Here is a 19,457-nt window from a genome sequence, read left to right as displayed (position 1 = left end):
ATCAACAAGGTAACCTTTGGTCGATGAGTATGTGGTTATCGTGGTCTCCAGCACAAAAAAACCCCGGACGGTGAAAACTATCACCGTTGATTATATTAATGACAAAAATCGGGTTACAAAGGTGGAGATATGATCAAAGATTACAAAGAATATCTAAGTGTGTGTGTGTGTATGAACTGCTAGAGAGAGTTCTTGACAGAGTATTTGAGAGTGTAAGCAGTGAATGAATGTGAACAAGTGACCTAACTTTGATCATAATCTCAATATAAATAATAAATAAAAGCTAACTAACTCCTATTTTTATGGCACTACTCCCACTAACTTAGTCTTCACCATTGACCACGTCCTGGAGGTGCCTTGTAGCTTAATTTTAGGTAGACCACGTCTTGGAGCCGTTAATGTTGATAAATATCAACATTCATATGAGAAACTACCGTTAACAACACCAAATACCGAGGATCCATGATCCTGACAAAGCTCTGGAACTCTTCAGAAGGATAATTGATCCAGACACGTCATCAAGAATAACATATCCTCGGTACTCAGTTATTTGTGACACAACAAGAAGTCCTATAAATCCGCCATTATCCCCACTAAACGTGTTACAGCCATTTGACCACCTGCTTGACAAGTTACTAGCGAGATATCCGGTGGAATAATTCTTGGCGCCGTTATACTTATTAAATAACAATCTACACACAAGAAACAATTGTTAATAATACCAAGTACTGAAGACCACTGATCCTGACAGGATCCGTCTAAGGATAACTGATCCAAAAACATATGTCAGGATAACGTATCCACAGCGTCAAATTTCCATGCCCTAACAATATGAATGTCATATTGTTGTATAAAAATTAAAAAAAGTTAGTTGTTTTTTTATATTGTGTTATTTGGTTGTCCATTGTGTTTTTTAATTTAGTTTTTCTATACATTGTGTTATATAATTTGGACATTGTGTTTTTCAATTGGTACTCATATTAAAGATAAAAATTAAAACAACGATTACATCATTGTCTCTTTGTGCTCAACATTTGTCTTTCTACTTATCATTGTGTTTTAGTCATCGTGCTTAATATTCACTTAATTTGAGAAAAATAGTATTAAGTTCATTGTGTATTACGTTTAAGTCATTGTGTAATATGTATATTCCATTGTGTTTTACGTTTCATATCATTGTCTTTTATGTATTTACTATTGTGTCTTACGTTTCAGGCCATTGTGTTATGTGTTATATAATTTGGACATTGTGTTTTTCAATTGGTACTCATATTAAAGATAAAAATTAAAACAACGATTACATCATTGTCTCTTTGTGCTCAACATTTGTCTTTCTACTTATCATTGTGTTTTAGTCATCGTGCTTAATATTCACTTAATTTGAGAAAAATAGTATTAAGTTCATTGTGTATTACGTTTAAGTCATTGTGTAATATGTATATTCCATTGTGTTTTACGTTTCATATCATTGTCTTTTATGTATTTACTATTGTGTCTTACGTTTCAGGCCATTGTGTTATATGTATCTAGTCGGGCTTAGCGACGCCGGGTTTGCTGCTAGGCAGGCTGCGCCAAAGGAAGAAGCAGGAAAAATTGCTAAGCATGAGAAGATGTGTGTTGAGAATCAACATGTCTGCATTCCTTTTGCTTTTGATACATTTGGATCTCTTGCCCCCAATGCTGCTACATTTTTAAAAAAGTTCAGCAGGTGGTGCACATTAACTCAACGACCCCGAAGAACAATAGTTTTGTTTTCAGTAGAATAGGTTTTGCCATTAAAAAGTGGGTGGCGGAGCAGCTTGTTGCCCGCATACCTGCCTCTCTATTGTAATTAGGTCCATTTTGTAGTTAATTGAAAAGGGAATTAATATGTATTCATTATTGTGTTTTACGTTTTACGTTATTGTGTAACATATATTAATCATTTTGTTTTATGTATTAGATAATTTGTTGCTATTTTTCATTATATTTACATATTATTACACAACGGTGTTATTAGTATATAAAGAAAACACAATGACGAAAAAACACAATGACAAACAGAAATACACAATGTTAAGCAAAAAGACACAATGATGTAAATTTTTTTATATATAACAAAATCATACTCATATTAAAGATAGAACAACGCTTGTTATTATGATGAATTTTATTAAAAAAATATCATATAAAAAAATTATAGATGTTTAAAAATGATGGGGGAATTAAAATGTCACTTGCATGTGGAGAGAGAAAATATGTACTATTACTTATATACCATTTTCCTTTACTTCACAATTGACACATGTCAATTAATTATGACTTCTCGCAATTCTTATTTTTGTTATACTTTGTAGAATAACTCAACCCTATGTTATTAAAACATAAGATCTAAACGGACCAGGAAGGAAAAGTATAAATCTCGTCTTCTTGTAACAAATTTATTCAAAATTAAAAGAAAATGAGATATAATTTACGCATCTGTCTAGGCGTAAGATCTAATTTACGCATAAGATCTAATTTACGCATCTGTCTAGGCGTAAATTAAAAGAAACAATTTTCAATATTTTGACAATTTGTATGGATCAGGTAGGAAACATAAAAAACCATCTGTAAGACTTCTTTTTTTGATCAATTTTGACAATTTTCAATATTTTGACAATTTGTATGGTGTAGAAATCTCGTCGAAACTTATCCCAAAGTCTCGCCTCAATACACATTTTTTGATCAATTTTGGGAATCTTGAAAATATGTTCTCTCTCTTCAAAAGAGGCATATATTGGGATTTTTCCCATTATTTACTATATTAACTAAACAAAGGTTTGCAAACACAAAATGAAACGACCATTATAATTCAGTTGGAACGACTGAGTGACCAACAACATAATGATAACCTTCAAAGTTTCATATTTTGAAAGGTTCCTACTAGGAACACCTAGACACTCCCTTATACGGCTCGTATAGGGTTATACGGGGTGTAGTATTGCCCAATACTACACCACGTATAATCCTATACGGGCCGTATAAGGGAGTGTCTAGATGTTCCTAGTAGGACCCAATATGCCCCGTATAGCCCAAATTAAACGGGGCTTATAAGAGGGGTCATTTTAGAAAAAGGGTGGGTGTCCATACAAAACCCCTTTTGAAATCATTATCTATATTTATAGTATATATAATGAGGAAGAGATGAACAAATTAAGACACTTCTTTTTAATTAAATACAAATTCATTATAATACATAATTTACAACTCAACAAAGTAGGTTGAAAAGTGTAATATAGTCTTTTAAATGATAAATATCATGTGCAATTTCAAATCAATAAAATAGTAACAATTTTGCCCCCTTAACTTTAATCACTTTTTGTAAACTTAAACAATACTTACAACTATAGCCCTTCATCTTTTACGTATATATTCTTTTCATTTTCACTTTTAGCCCAACTTCCCCCATGAAATTTTAACGGTCATAACATTTTTATACGTTAATATTTTTTATAAATCATTGCACCATAAAACGAGCATTTTATTAAATTTAATTTGAGTAACATATTGCTACATTTTTTCAGTTAAAAAAACAATATTTTACGTATGGGCGTTTGCGGTATGATTTTGATGGTTTTTAAATTAAACCGTTAGTAACGTTTTTTTGTTGTCGAAAACCGAAACCACCCCGTTGGAAATTGAAATCAGCCGGCCAAAAGTTAAAAGTCAATTGTGAACTCAAACCGATGACCGGTTTGAATGTTTCATGGTTTCAAACTGAACAATGAACACACATAAACTTGTAATGTGATTACCAAAGTCTGCATTTCCCGCTACATCGTGCAGGCACCCGTCTAGTAGATAATGAAGGCTCAACCATTTCAGGGGATGAGACGTAAACTCTGCGGTGCTTTTTTTAACTAGCAAAACCTTCATTCCACCAAAAATACACAACAAAGCCCAATAAAGGGTTGAGCCAAATCTCCAAACAAGAAGGAAAACAAAAAAGACTAAGCAAAAAAAAAAAAAAAAAAACACTACTTAGCTATTACAAGACCATAATCCAGATTAAACTCCGACCACCCTCTCCAATACTTCAATGAAAACTTGGATCGATTAGATAATTACAAGAAAGCAAATTCTTTAATGTCATCCACCACTTTAAAGATTGAAGTAACCTTCCCCTAAAAAATTTTGTCATTCCTAAAAGTCCAAATCCTCCATAACGTAGTGAAAACCGTCACCAAGATTATCTCTTACCTTTTTTAAATTCTATTGTTACGAGAGGTCGCAACCCTCTTTTTTTATCAGACTACTTGTTGTGGTCAGTGAGTCAGGGGGGCGAGCTCTCTTGCACGACCGAATCAGCCACGCACACCACACAGGTTAGCCACAAGCCGGGGCATAAGCGGACCTTCGCGCATCAGGCTGTACCAAGCAAACAACTGTTGGTTCAATGGGATTTGTGATTTGACCGTTGAAGCATAAAAAAAATTCAATTTTTTTTACCTATTTAAACACCATTTTACTTACTAAAAATTACCAACGACCTCAAATTCTCTATATTATTGTAAAAATCTATCTCATTAGTCTTTTAATATACCCTCACGACTTTGAAAAATATGGATCAATGGGGTGGTTATTACTGACAAGATATGTCATTCGGTCAAGACGACAGCGTGTGTAGCACAGAGTTAGAGAATAACTTAAGTCAAATACCACCACCGTCTCCCGATTATGTTATTCGGGAGACGCAAGAGCCTCCTAAAGAAGGCGCCAAGGGCTAACGAGCGCACACATAGAAGAGCCAAAGATGAGCGGGGGGCTGGTGCGGAGTGGTACCGGAGGTCGTTACAAACGGTAGAGCAATTTCTTGGACGCCAGAGGATAAAACGGCTTTGTATCGTGCTTGGATTGAATTATTCCAAGATCGAGACACAAAGTATTTTGGACCAAAGTGCAAGAGTTGTTCTACACGTTGAAGGGAAGTAGAAAATGTAATGCAAATATGATGTCGGGTGGATGGTCCAAAACTCGTCATATTTGTCGGGTTGTTTACGAATTTACATAACGAAAACAGTCGTCGAATGCAAGCGAGTGGGAATGATGATCTTCAAGTTTATAAATTCACCTACGAAGAATGGAAATCCAAAGTTTTTAATAGTCCAGATCTAGTACGGGACGGTGAAAACATTGGACGAGGACTACTCGTGGAGAATACTCAAGTCGTGCTCGAAATGGGTCGAGTTAGTTGTACCGGAAAAGGTGGCTCAATGCCAAACATATGAAAACTACTTTGCTAGGTACATATATCTCTCTTATAGTAGCTTGGATGCTCATGTTTGCGTCGAACTCAACGTGCACGACGAGAAGATTAGCCACAAGTCTTACGTCAACCAATCAGAAGGGACCGAGGAAAGAGAACAACTACCGACGTCGATTTAGATCATAGCGAAGACGTCCGAAAAATATCGAGTAGTATCGCGACGGCGGCGGAGGCAAAACTTTCTAAACAAAGATTGAGGAACTTGGACTTTCTTAACAAGGACTTTAGCAATCTATATCCGAGTCGCCGAGAGGTATTTGAACAAGAACATACGCTTATTCTAGATGAAATCAAAGAAGATCAAAGACAAAGACAAAAGAGAAAGAGGCAGAGCAAGAGAATAAAGTTGATTTTTTTTTAAATTTGTATTTTTTTTTTGTTTTTCTTAATTTTCTAAAGATGCTTATAATATTGTTTTAATTGTTAGAAAAAAAAATCAAAAATCGTTGAAGCTCCCATTCGCTTGAACCACAACAGGCTCATGTGGCTTTAACATGGGCTTCAACAAGTGTACAATCAGCGCTGCTTGACACAATATTATTAGATGAATTCTACCGGATGATTTCAACGACAACACACAGTCTCATACCTATGATTTAACTTCTGAATCACGGCTATTAATAATCAAATAACATAGAATTAGCAAATTAGCAAAACAGTTATTTTATAAAGTTTAAATTTTTTATTTATAAAGCCTAATTATTATTACTTATCTTAACAAAATAGATAGGCTACTTTTTTTGATTTTTTTAATATTCGTACTCTTATTTTCTTTATTTTTATGCACATCAGGAACTTCAACAATGCTCGAGTTTAGTTATTTTTCTTGATTTTTAAGCTCCTTGGTTTTATTTTATTCATTTTAGACAGATTAGGAACTTCAATCCAATATTCTAATTATAAGTGTTCAACTTATTTCTTTGTTTTTTAAGTTTCCTCATTAGTCACATAAGGCCGATTTTTTTTGAAGGAGAATTTCTTTTTAATAATTGTTGTATGACTTAAACTCACAACCTTCATTTTCAAATTCAAAAGTTTAATGGTTTTTCCTGTCAATGGATCATCGACCCAATAGTTAATAAGGCAGATTAGGAACAAAATTCACAATTGATTATATAATCATTTACCATAAAAACAAAAGATTAAACAACATACAAAACATGATACAATAAACTTCAAATATCATACAAAAAAAAAGAATATCACTTTACAAACCAAACCAAGATACATAACACACAGTAAACAACAATGTTCCTTGTAACAAAGAACCATTGAAAAACACAATATCAAACTTATATAGGTCCATAGAATAAGATGTCATGTATTAAATCTGGATGTAGTCAGCATCTAAAGGCTTGAATACCTGACTAGCATGTTCCTCAATGAAAATCGTGTGCTTCAATGGCAAATGCATGTAAACAACCCAATCCTCGTTGTTTTTCGGACTGCCCATTGTCATCAGAAAACAATCCTTCCTTGATGACGGGACATGACATGATCCGAATGTCACCTTGCCCCACCCAAAATCTATCGCGTCCATGGTCTCAAATCTTTGTCCTGCTGAGACTGTAAATGACGTTATCTCTTCACCAAGTAAAGCCTTTGATATTAGCGGTTGTGGCTTTTGGTCTTCCACCCAATCTATTATGTCCAAGAAATGCTCTTTTGTAGTGGCAGGCTTCAAGAACTCTTGAACCTCTGTGGCGATATCGCTTAGTGACATCTCCTTTAACTCCTAATTAGTTAGTCAAAAATTTGGTTAATTAGGTTCACAATCATCGTGTTATCATTTTAGGGTATTAGTTTTTAATATTTACATTTTGAAGAAAATAAAAAAAAGGTGTATATCTTTGATTTGTTAATAGTAGATTTTGTAACAGTTATCAAAGAATATAAGCAACCTAAATAAAATTTATTACCTGTGGTGTTTTAGACCCATATGGCATAGATAAAACATTCCCAAAGTGTGATGCCATAAGTTTTTGTTTCTCCTCATCTTCATCCTCACTCAACCGTCTTCTTCCATCTACCGCAATAATCACATTACATAATCCGTTTTGTTTTCCTGAGTTTTCCATGCTCAATGATACTGATTTCCACAAGAAAGAGGTGAATGCCACCAGCTTAGACCTCCTATACCCGCCTTCGTTCGCCAACAATTGTAATTTGTTAAGTGCCTCACCCTCAATGTAGTACACGCGATTAACAAGTCGATACTCGTCATCTTCTCTGGTTAGATCATTATCTGGGTGGGATGGTGGCGGTAGAAATGTAGCAAACACATTGTCTATTAACGGTGAATAACTTGTCGGGGACCTGGGTTTTAGGTGTGACCTCCCAAAGGAGGGGATCATAGAAGGGGTTTTCGATCTAGTCATGTCTGCCCATGTTGAAATAAACATGTTAGCTGAGTAACCATCTACCACTCGATGATCAACCATGACCCCTATCACTAATCCGTCACATTTTAACTTCGTAACCTGCATTTTATTAAGGATTAGTATTCTATTTCGATAAGTTCACTCATAATACTTGCAAATTAACTGTAGAACGCAGTTCTTGATTTGATCATTAGTATTAGGGATATACATAGGGAAACTTCTCAAAGTAATATATAATATGAATGGTCAACTTCTTCAGAATAACTTGAGTTTTTAAACTTCACAATATGGGTTGTCTTAAGAATGCGAAAACAAACTCCACAAGTTGACCTTTGTAAGGATATATTCATAGGTGTATTTTTGAGAATTCCATTTCCATATGATCTCTTTAATTATTGATTCGATGTGAATGGACGGGTTTATAACCAAGTATTTCATAAGCCTACACTTTGTTAGTACAGATGAAAAACAAGGCATTAATCTTCTTTTTTTTAGAGCATTCTCAGCCTATTCCATATATGGGTTGTCTTAGAGCATTCTTAGTCCATTCCATATATTTTTCTTTATAATTTAGCTAAAAAACATCATTTCATAAATTTATCTATCATTTTTCAAAATTCTTTCACATTCTATTCCCTATTCATATCCATAAATTAATTCTTTATTATTTTTTTTCTTTTGTCTTGTTATATAGTAAATGGTGATTGGGAGATAGGTGATATATTATATGGTATGGATCAAAATTGAGTACCTATATTTAGGGTTTACTTTAGTTGCCATATAACTCATCCATATAACAGAGAATGGATTGAAGAGGTGATTTTGATGGTTTTCTTAATATTTACCCTAAATTATATGGGTTGACCTTTGTGTGAAAACGTAGTTTTTGTGCGCAAGATGCATCCACGTAGGCACATCAAGCGTGACAAACTATAATTTTTTGGGTGATTTTGTACAAAGAGTAATAAATAAATTATTTTGTAGGGATATATTCATAGGTGTATTTTGAGAATTTCATTTCCATATATTCTCTTTAATTATTGATTCGATGTGAATGGACTAATATTGTAAGTACAAGATGAAAAACAAGGCATTAATCTTCTTTTTCTTTTTTAGAAACTGATGGTGGCAAGGTATTTGTTTGGGATAATCATAAACGTGACTAAGTTGTAATAGGTTAGAACTAGTACTACCTGAATACCAAGAACACCATGTTGTAGTTTCTTGGGCATTAGTTTACCCTCTATGCACTCATCTGGTTTGTAAAGATTCAGTTCCTTGAGGTCTACCTCAGCAACCGCTTCAATGAACTGAACACCTCTGTTGTTGCAATGAATCTGATTCTCTCCGGCAGCTTCATTCCATTCTATCTCGCCCGCAAGAGGAGGGTAGAGTGCGAGAGCTCGAGATAGCGAAGCTTTTAGGGTGTTTACAATGGTGGGGAAATTTTGATCATGGGATGGGTTCTTGTAGAAAAAGATTGAGCCAATATCAAAAGGTGGCACAAGCAAATCAAAGTTTGTGAAGGTTAACCATTGGTCAACCCATGGTTCTTCTGCTTGCACCACTTTATTCTCAATCACCTCAACCAAGAAACTATCATCTCCAATGCCCATGCCTACAAGAAAAGGTATAGAGAGGTGCTGAATTGATGCAGGTTGTACGACATTACTTGGCAAAATATGGGTCTTATTTATAGGTGTAGATACGTGCGTGAGGACTCAAGTTTCAAGTTGGAATATCGCTGTCCATGTAATATTTAATGCAACTTGTAATTAATCTAATTAGTCAAAAGAAATTAACACAATATATTAAGCAACAATACACTTGCGCTTGGGACCATATAACATAAGTGGCTTCCATGTCCAAAACCTTGTATGCTACCGAAGAGGTGTGTGGGATTTTTTATTTTTACCTTCTTATAACTTATTAACCTTTATAAGTTAAAAAGGTGTTTAGGTGGTGATTAGGTAATGCGACTTTTTTAAGTTTTTAAATAAGGAAAAATGTGTTTTTAATAAGTTAGAAGGGAGTGAATTATTAAAAACAACTTATTGTTTTGGTCAAAATACACAAGGATAATCAAGTAACCAAACTTTGTATGTGATGTAGGATGCTTGAATATGTAATCAAAGTAATAAGTAAATGTTGCACGTGACACAACAATTTTAACGAGGACAAATCCCATGATCCTTTAAGAAACTACAACAAAAAACCTCGGGAGGGGTAACTTATCCCCAACCTCAATTATATTTAGTAAAATGGGTGAATACAAGTGTTGAAAGTGCTTGATAGCTGCTACGAGTACAAAGGAGTGTATACGAGTGTGTATATGTGTCTTATTACAATCAAGACAACTTCTACAATAGCTATAACTAGTAATAACAAGCAATAATTAGTAATAATGTTCATTAATTGTCCTGACAAGAATCTTGGAGCGGTTACGGATTGCATATATATTTGTCATTAGCATGTTGTAACATCCTCCAACGTTCTTGATATACGGTTGACCAAGTCTTTAGCTGAGAATTAATTCTTACCATTGCCTGGAACACCAAGTCAAAGGTGAAAGAATAATGGTAGTTAATAACGATACTAAGGATCCTGTCTGTCTGTGATTCATATGCATTATGAGGATTCTCCTGAGGATTATGCCTGTCACAACAATTGCCCCCAATATTTACAGCTATAGTATATGACTATAGATATTTGAGGATCCTTTTGACAAGGCGCGCGAAATGAGGCATGATTATAGTGTTTTGGTTATTATCTCAAACTTATCTTCTCAATCTTCCACTTTGCTTGCTCTTTGCTGCTTTGGAGGTATTAACCCTTCTGAGTTTATTAATGTTTGAAAGGATATTCTTGCCAAGGTGAGTCGCCTCTATAGGCTCAAGCCGTTTAAAAGAAGTTTAATTTAAGAGCCTCGAGTGTTGAAGTAAGTTCTGACTCAACATTTCATCACATCTCAAGGAAAAGTTCCTATATAACAAGTTAGTACATATGCATAAATATATAATAAGGATAGTGATAGGCTTATCCTTTTTAATAGGATTCTAGAAACCTTGCTTCAATTTTAGTGTTGATGATATTGACAACATTTTCTTTACAGGAGGTGTAATTGCCAAGAAGGAGAGACCAACTCCCTTTATCTGTAAGCTTGTCACTTGTAGCGCCTTAATGTTTCTACACAAGCTATCTTCTAGTAGGAAAGGGAAGACCCTGGATTCCTTTGAGGAATTGGACCATGATAGCAATTTACAAAAGCTAAATGTTGTCTTTCGTTCAGTAAGTTGTGATGCTTGATCCTTATCCCTACCCTTAACTTCTTATCCTCATGTTTTGTATTGGAAATTTTGGTAGGAAATGGATAATCTTATTTTGGGTTGTTAAGTTTTGGGAGAAGACCTTAATGATACTCAAGGGTGAAGGATCCTCTAGAGTGAAGGATCCCGAGGTTAAGGATAACACTAGGCTAAGGAAGTGGAAGATGTGGAGGATACCAAAGTGGTGAAGGATGGAATGAATGTGTCTACTTGAAAGGATAATGAGGGCAGTGATGCGAAATCTTGAATTCTCTAATTTGATGTTTGAATGGTTTGGCCCTCTATTGGACTTTTAAGACAATTTCTTGTTCTACACTTAGGATCCTGGTGGCTTGGGTGGATGGATTATTCTTTTGGATGAAGCTCAACTCATCTTCTTTTATGTTTCTATATCTTTATATAAACATCTTTTGTTTGAACTTATGTGTTCTTTGATTATAATCCATAGGATTGCCCTTACATGTTAATATTTGGAAATGTGTTTAAGGATCTAAGGATCCATATTTTTTTTGAAAGGTGTTGTATTTACGATCCTTAGGAATAATCCTTGAAAAATTTAAAGTTTTTGTATCAAGGATCCTTGGGGACAAGCCTAATTTTATAGATCAAGGATCCCTAGAGACAAGCCTATCATTGTGTGATTTATGGACCAAGGATCCTTGGAGACAAGCCCAATATTTTGTATCGTAGGTGACATGTAAATGTCGAAGTTCTTGTTTAACATAATAATGTTAATCCTTATACAGGGATAAATTCATTTTTCTTGGAACTCCTACCAAACTTTGGATGACATGTAAATGCCATAATTTCTGAGTGACACGTCTACCACATTTTAATTTTGAATCCTCAGTATAACCATCAATAACAAAAGTGTGCACAACCGTTACATATACAATCCTGCCATCTTGAATTATCCTTAGATTTCGTGCACTCCTGGCCGGGAGTAGAAACCCTTATGCTAGAAAGGTGAAAACCTTTAAACCTTTGAAGGGGTTTGTATCCCTTAGACTTATGAGAGATGGCCAATCTCTGTCTTGTATCTTGATCTTTGATGATTTCTACAAAACCTTGAAACCTTGGTGAGCGTGGGTGTTAGACATGCTAACACCCCTCTGATGCTTAAGTCAGTACATTTGTTTTGAAGAATAATAATAATAATGAAAACAATGAAAAGGGCAAGGATAAGACACATACATGGGATCCGTCGAAGGATAATTTTACAACTTACATGAAATAGGTTTAGATATGTATAGCATTCCATGATCTTGGAAGGATTTCTTAATTCATAGTTGCTAACTGTTAGGGCATAGAAATTATGCTGAGGATCCTCTATCCTTGAATAGTTTATGGATCACTTATCCTTGTGATATGTTCCATACTTTAAAGGATCAAGGATTCTTGGTATTATTTGTTTACTAGTAATTTTATTTGAATGGAGTTGTGTTTGATAGATATAACGGCTGGAGGACTAAGTCATCATATTCTTGCGCTACTGGACGACTCCCGCACGTGGTCAAAAGAGACGAAACGGCTAGTGGGGATAGTGGCGTAAATGTAGGAATTCTAGTTAGTTGATATTTTGTTTTATCTTTATAATTGAGAGAATGATCAGTTAGAAAAACACCGGTAATACACACACCTGAGCAGTCTCTCTATATCGCAGCTCACACACTTAGCATTCATTGTAACGCTGATCAATATCTCCACCAATTGTAACCCTATTTTCACATTAATAAAGTGGTGATAGAATATTTGTCATTACCCGGGGTTTTTTTCCTTTGATCTAATCAAAATCAAGGGGTTTTTCCTCGCAACAAATCACGGTGTTCAATCCTATTTCGTTCACATAATCATTACTATTATCGTAGCACTAAACCTCACAATTACGGATTTGGAAACTGGATCCTTAGTTGATTTTTGACCAAAACAATTTGGCGCCCACCGTGGGGCTATTGGTGCTATAATCCCTATTATTCCTATCAAATTTCAACTTTTCATACCCATATCATCATCAATGGCCTCTCAATCAACCTCTACTTCATCAACCATGCCATCTTCGGTTCCTCTCTCATCAAGAACTTTGCCGCCGATGTCTCCTCCAATCACGGGAGCACCAAGGGCTGCTGCTGCTGGAAACAAGACGCAACTACTAGTCTTCCAGAGCTCGAAAACCACTGTTGCCGCTTCGGTTGTTAATACTAACAATGATGTTTCTGCTATGTTTTCACAGGTTAAAGCATACATGGAGCAACAAAACAAGACTAACCAGAGGATCCTTCGGGAGATAGAAGATCTCAAGAGGACTAAGAGGCCAGCAAAGGATCAGACTCCCTTGGTGCCTAGGATGCTGGATTTCACCACTCCAAGATCCTTGGCTCAGTTCACGCAAGGATCATCTATCCTTCAGCAGGGATCCATGGGTCAACTAACTCAAGGATCCTCGATCTTTCATTCAGAATCATCCATCCTTAGTCAGGGAACCATGGGCCAACAGGTTCAAGGGTCCTCGATTTTTCAACAAGGATCACCTATCCTCCAGTCAGGGTCAATGGGTCAGCAGACTCAAGGATCCTATAACTGCCATCAAGGATCATCCATCCTTCAACCAGGATCCTCGGGGATATGCTACCAAGGACCCCACAACTTTCAACCTCAAGGATCCTTCCTCCAGAATCAAGGATCCTCCGGAATGCAGCATCAGAGATCTTCAGAAGTACATGAAGGAGATATTATCCCCATGCAGACTATCGTATCTGGCGGATCAACTCCTGTATCAGACACTTCTTACCTCAGCCACTCTTCTGGAATGTCGACGTTCATGCAACAAAGAGGTAACTTGTATGATCCTATATCCTTACAATTAATGACGAACGAACAAAAATGAACATGGCAATGTTGATTTTTCTAAACGAACAAACATGAACACAAATATTAGTTTTATGAAAAAGCGGTTGATGTGGTTGACGATGTTGGTTAATGCATCCTGTTTCCTGTTTCGGTTAATAAAATAATAATCTTATTATTATGAGTTGGGCTTGTGTCGGGTTAAGTAAATGTGGGTAATGGACTTGGATTAATAAGGAAGAAGAAAGACCATGGGCTTAAGCCCATGACCCATAATATATAAACAATAATTATTCATTAATCTATTGATTTCCACTCATTCCATACACCACCCAAACACACACACACTTAAACTCTCGCTCTTTCTTTCTCCCTTTCTTTAACCGAAACCAAGGAGGAAAACCGAGCATTGATCCGAGGTAATAATATTATGATCTTATATGGACCCAAACCCGCTAGATCTAGTCGCAAAATGATGAACCGACACCCTCAACCGTTAAGGTCATGAAGTTCAGATGAAATCGGGTATAACCCGATCGAATGACGAGCTTAGGGGTCACCCTATCTCGGATCCGGAACGATTGGGACGAAAAACGGTGAAAAACGGTGTAGATATACGTTTTATCGGCCACCGCCCGTTTTTCCGACACATCGGCGCCGGAAAGGTAGGTAAGGATGTCAGGGAATGTTTTGACATTCCTGCCCTAACCCTAGGAGCGCCTATGCTCATTCGTTAGGGAAGAATAATGAAGGAACTCCATTCGTTAAGCCATTCGTTAAGCCATTCGTTACGGAGAAATGACGAATGAACCCTCATTCGTTATGAAGGTCCATTCTCTATGAAGGTTTATTCGTTATAAGAGTTCATTCGTTATAAAGGTTCATTCGTTATAAAAGGTCATTCGTTATGAAGGTCCATTCGTCATAGGTGGCCATTCGTTATGAAGTAACGAATGAGTCCATTCGTTATGAAAGAACGCACGTGTTAAGAAGTAACGATTGAGCCCTATTCGTTAAGGAGCTGTATAACGAATTAGAATTTGAAAGAATGACAGAAAGGTCCCTGGACTTAGGATAAAAAGGGTTAATTGTATAAAACCCCTTGAACTTTATTAATTAATGAAGGATACCCTTAAAGATTAATGAGTAACGATTAACTAACTGGTTAAGGATCAATGAAGTAAAACCGGCTTCGACGCTTAAGATTAATTAAGCCAGCAGTTAAGAATGGCTAGAGAAGTATTTAATATTGTGTTTATTAAACAGTTAGTCGCGCACAGCTAAAGAAAGGAATAACCATTAACGATGAACGTAATAGGACACATGTGAGTTTCTAGCCCCATTTCCTTGTTATGTTTTTGGGGCTGTGTGCATACTCGTTGTGATTAGTTAATACACTTACCTTAAGTGGTAAGTGTATGCCTTTTATGATTTATATATGAATGAATGCTTGACGGTGCGTGAACGATCTCTGGATATTGCATTTATCGCCAGGTGACAGTATGATATGTGATTATTTTACGAATGATATATGATAGTTATATAAAAGATTAAGATTATGTGTGAAATTACATAAATATAAATATAAAGAAGATAATGTATGATTGTTTGGTTGTATAGTTGTATGATGGTATGCCAACAGGTTTGCAGATCCTAACAATATCTGCGAAGGTTAAAGGGATGTTGTCACACCCCGACTAGGTCAATGCAGAAGCGTAATACGGGAATGTAACAGATAACTCTGGTATCAACCACATTATTTATAAAGAAATTCAACAAACTAATTTACATCATATTATATTGGTTGGTACTAAGTTTACAAATTAGGTGAAAATCACATAACCAGTTCTCGGGGCTTCTTATTCCTTGTTATATACTTGCATCTATTTACAGCGATTCAACTTCACTCTTAACACCTAGCACGTAAGCAATTCATTCCAACTTTGGCTCACCTGAAAAGCATGTTAAAACGGGTCAACTACGTCTAGTTGGTGAGTTTCAAGTTTCATGAGTACGAACGAATAAAATATACGAGTTCGTAAATTTTACATTATGTATGTATGTATATATATGATGTTTCTATAATAAGCCACAAGTGAAACCGAAATGAGCTAAAACACATGGCCACCTCTGCCCATGCACTACCGTTGGCATTTTACATTCACTTTGTCCCAAGTATGTACTATGTCTAACATCACATAGCAGAATGTAATAAGTTTAAATAACAATGTGAAACTGGGTTAACATGTTCCGGCATACCCCTCCGGCCCTGTCAGTTGGGTTTGTCAAACCGATAGTACTATCCACACGTCACCGGCACGAAGTTAATCACTTGTGTTTGAGGGGACTTTCAAGTGTTAGTACTTAGATAATTCACATCATCACACGTTTTCAAGTATATGAGTATATGTAAACATGCTTTCCACCCCATAAGTTCGTAAAACAGTTTAGAAAGTGGGGTCATGAAACTCACCTTAGTGTAGTATTGATCGGTTATACGCGTAGTATGTATAATGCCTCGAATATAGCTCGTATCCTATAATCGTATACTACGGTTAACACTAGTACAATGTTTAAACTAAATCGGGTTGTATAACCAGTCTGGGTATAGCTGTTAGGCCTATAACATAGCAGCAGTTTTAGATTGTGACGTTGTACGTTATGAAATGTTCAAAACCAGATTTGGCTCAGTTTCACCGTTTTCCGTGCCTGGCCAAGTTGACCGTTTACGCGTTTCTGAAATAGGTAAAATCACACAAATTTAAGTAAATATACTGTTTGATAAATTGATTTAATTTATGAAAGAATATTTAAAGTTTCAGTATCTGGATTGATCACAGGGTTCGTTTCCGTTTTCATACGAGTTTTATTATACAAAACGTGTACAACCCACCCGAATTGTCCGGAAATCTCGTAAAAAGTTCTTTTTTATCTAATTCATCCAAAACTGTGATATTCGACCACTTTTGACGTTTTGACATACCAGTCAGTTCGTTAAACACCAAACTGTCGGTTTTGTTAAAACATATATAATTTAAATATTCAAATAACCATAACTATTTATGTAATTATATATAAATTATGAGAATTTTTATAAAAATAAATTACAATCTGTATAAATTTTATAAAAATATTTTCAGAATTTTTATACTTAAATATTTATTTATAAAAGATCATTTTATGTGTTATAGTTAACCGATAAATAACCCGTTTATACCAAACGATTACTGAAAGTTTGATAATATTTCTAAGTGGTCAAATACCATAACATAGCCCCTGTAAAATTCCCAGATCCTAATTCTTTGGCCAAATACCCTTTTGTGCATTTTTCGGTTGTTAAAACTCGATAAAACGCAAATGCACAACTATACTTAGACATAACCAAATGATCCCAAACTTTTCCAGTGATTTTACCATAACATATCTAAGTTCCAAACCAAATTTCATAATTGGTCATGGAGTTTATCTATTTTTCCCAATAAACGCTAATAAATGGTAATAAACTCCCCAAATATTCTCCGTTTATCGAAAAAGTACCAAATTTGAACAGGGACTCATTTATATGATCCAAAATTTTCCTGAAAATTTTCACAACCTAACAACAATCAACTCACAACCTAATACTAAACGGCCCCTAAACGAGTAGTACGGCAATTACCTTGTCGGTTTTCGATAGTTTTAGGTTGTTTTAACCACTCTCCGGCCTTGGTCACAAATTCAGTGTATTTACATATCATATAACACAAAACCAAGCATTCACATTTAAATCCTACTTTCGGTTATAATAATAAAGAGAATTTCGTTTATTCAAAAAATGTGTCGTGTATCGGTTTAGATAATAAACCATAAGAGGGTGGGCTTGGACTTCAAAAATGGAATAAATGATGGAATGGGTCTTAGGTCCATGGGCTTAAGGGAGTATAAATACCCCTTAAACACTAAACCTTTCCATTTTTATCCATCTCTACACCAAATCCTACACCTTGAAAAACACACACAAACACCATCCTATATCCCGAGATAAGATCCAAAGGTAGAAACCCGAACCCATTAGTGCTAGAACGTTGTGACGAACCAAAACAACATCAAGAATAGACCGTGTTAGTAAAACCGACTCGTTTAGGGTACGTTTATAACGAGAACTTGATCGTTTAGGTTCGGATTTCATTTATAAATCATAGATCTGTTTGAGTATGGCAAAAATGAATCCAACGCAACAAATCTCACTGAAATTCGTTAACATATGATGGGTAATCGATTGATTAATAAACCGGTCTAGACAATGATCAAACGCACTGTGTAATGCAATGTATGTATGTTTGGGTGATTAGGGTTTGTTAGCGCTGAGATTGCGAATCTATTGATACCAAACTCGTGTTGTTTCATCGCGATTTAAGTGTTAATTGCAAATCCAATGTCTGTTGACTGTTTATTGTTCTTATCAATTTTGACTTTAACCCCTTGAGTCAAAGATTTGGATAAGACTGATGCTTTTGCCCATTCGCTATGTTAAGATAACAAATCAAGTGATTCGCTACTCACCCATTTGCTATGTTAAGATAACGAATCAAGTGATTCGTTTACTCACCCATTCGCTACCTTAAGATAACGAATCAAGTGATTCGTTACTCACCCATTCGCTATGTTAAGATAACGAATCAGGCTGTGTTCAGATAACGAATCAGGCTACGTTCAGATAATGAATCGGGCTATATTCTGATAACAAATCAAGTCATTCGTTACTCACCCATTCGCTATGTTAAGATAACGAATGAGGCTTAATTCGTTATAGCAAATGAGTTGGCGAATTAGATAATAATTTAAAATCCTAATGAAAATTGTGTTAAGACAGTTAATGAAAATAAAATTTTTCCAGCCAAGGGCTCTGCCACTTGGACCCCGCTAGGGGCAGCCGCCCCTAGAACCCCGCTGCCAGAGGCGCTGCCGCCCCTAGAACCTCGCTTCCAGGGGAGCTGCCCCCGGACCCCCATTTGTTGAGAGTTGCAACTAAATTAGAAATACGATATGGATAGTGATAGTAATTAATACGCGTAATTGTTATACAGTTAGCCGCACACAACTAAAGAAAGGGATAACCATTAACGGTGAACGTAACCGAGCTCATATGAGTTTCTAGTCCCATTTCCTTGTTATGTTTTCGGGGATGTATGCATACTCGAGGTGATTAGTTAATACACTTACATTAAGTGGTAAGTGTATGCCTTCTATGATTTGATGTAAAAAAAAGAATGCTCGACGGTACGTGAACGATCTTCGGAGATTGCATGTACTGCCAGGTTATTGTGTGATATGATATTGTGTTACTAATGATGTATGAATGATATATGAAAGTTATTGAAGGGATTTAGTGTACGCGTGAAAGTATATAAATTTAAATATAAAGAAGGTAATGTACGATTGTATGGAGGTATGTTTAGAGGGTTGCAGACCCTAATAATATCTGTGAATGTTACAGTGTTGCATACCCTAATAATATATGCGATGGTTACAGGGCTGCATACCCTAATAATATATGCGAATGTTACAGATTTGCATACCCTAATAATATATGCATAGGTTTGGTTGCAGACCCTAATAATATCTGCGAAGGTTACAGGG

At 35.7% G+C, this 19,457-nt stretch overlaps 1 protein-coding gene across 1 annotated transcript; it reads right to left on the bottom strand.

The window, feature by feature from the left end:
• Window positions 1–6,549: 6,549 nt before the first annotated feature.
• On the bottom strand, window positions 6,550–9,314 carry LOC143577572 (coniferyl alcohol acyltransferase-like). Its single transcript, XM_077061366.1, has 3 exons — window positions 8,862–9,314; window positions 7,207–7,767; window positions 6,550–7,022 (listed from the first exon to the last, which is right to left on the bottom strand). Exons 1-3 carry the CDS (start codon window positions 9,282–9,284, stop codon window positions 6,612–6,614), a joined length of 1,395 nt encoding a protein of 464 aa, XP_076917481.1. The 5' UTR covers window positions 9,285–9,314; the 3' UTR covers window positions 6,550–6,611.
• Window positions 9,315–19,457: the final 10,143 nt, after the last annotated feature.

This window comes from Bidens hawaiensis, unplaced genomic scaffold, assembly GCF_021521415.1.
Source record: "Bidens hawaiensis isolate Kalapana, Puna unplaced genomic scaffold, B.hawaiensis_p1.1 tig00028737_1, whole genome shotgun sequence".
In the NCBI taxonomy this organism is placed as follows: domain Eukaryota; kingdom Viridiplantae; phylum Streptophyta; class Magnoliopsida; order Asterales; family Asteraceae; genus Bidens; species Bidens hawaiensis.
This window is presented reverse-complemented; position numbering and strand designations above follow the sequence as displayed.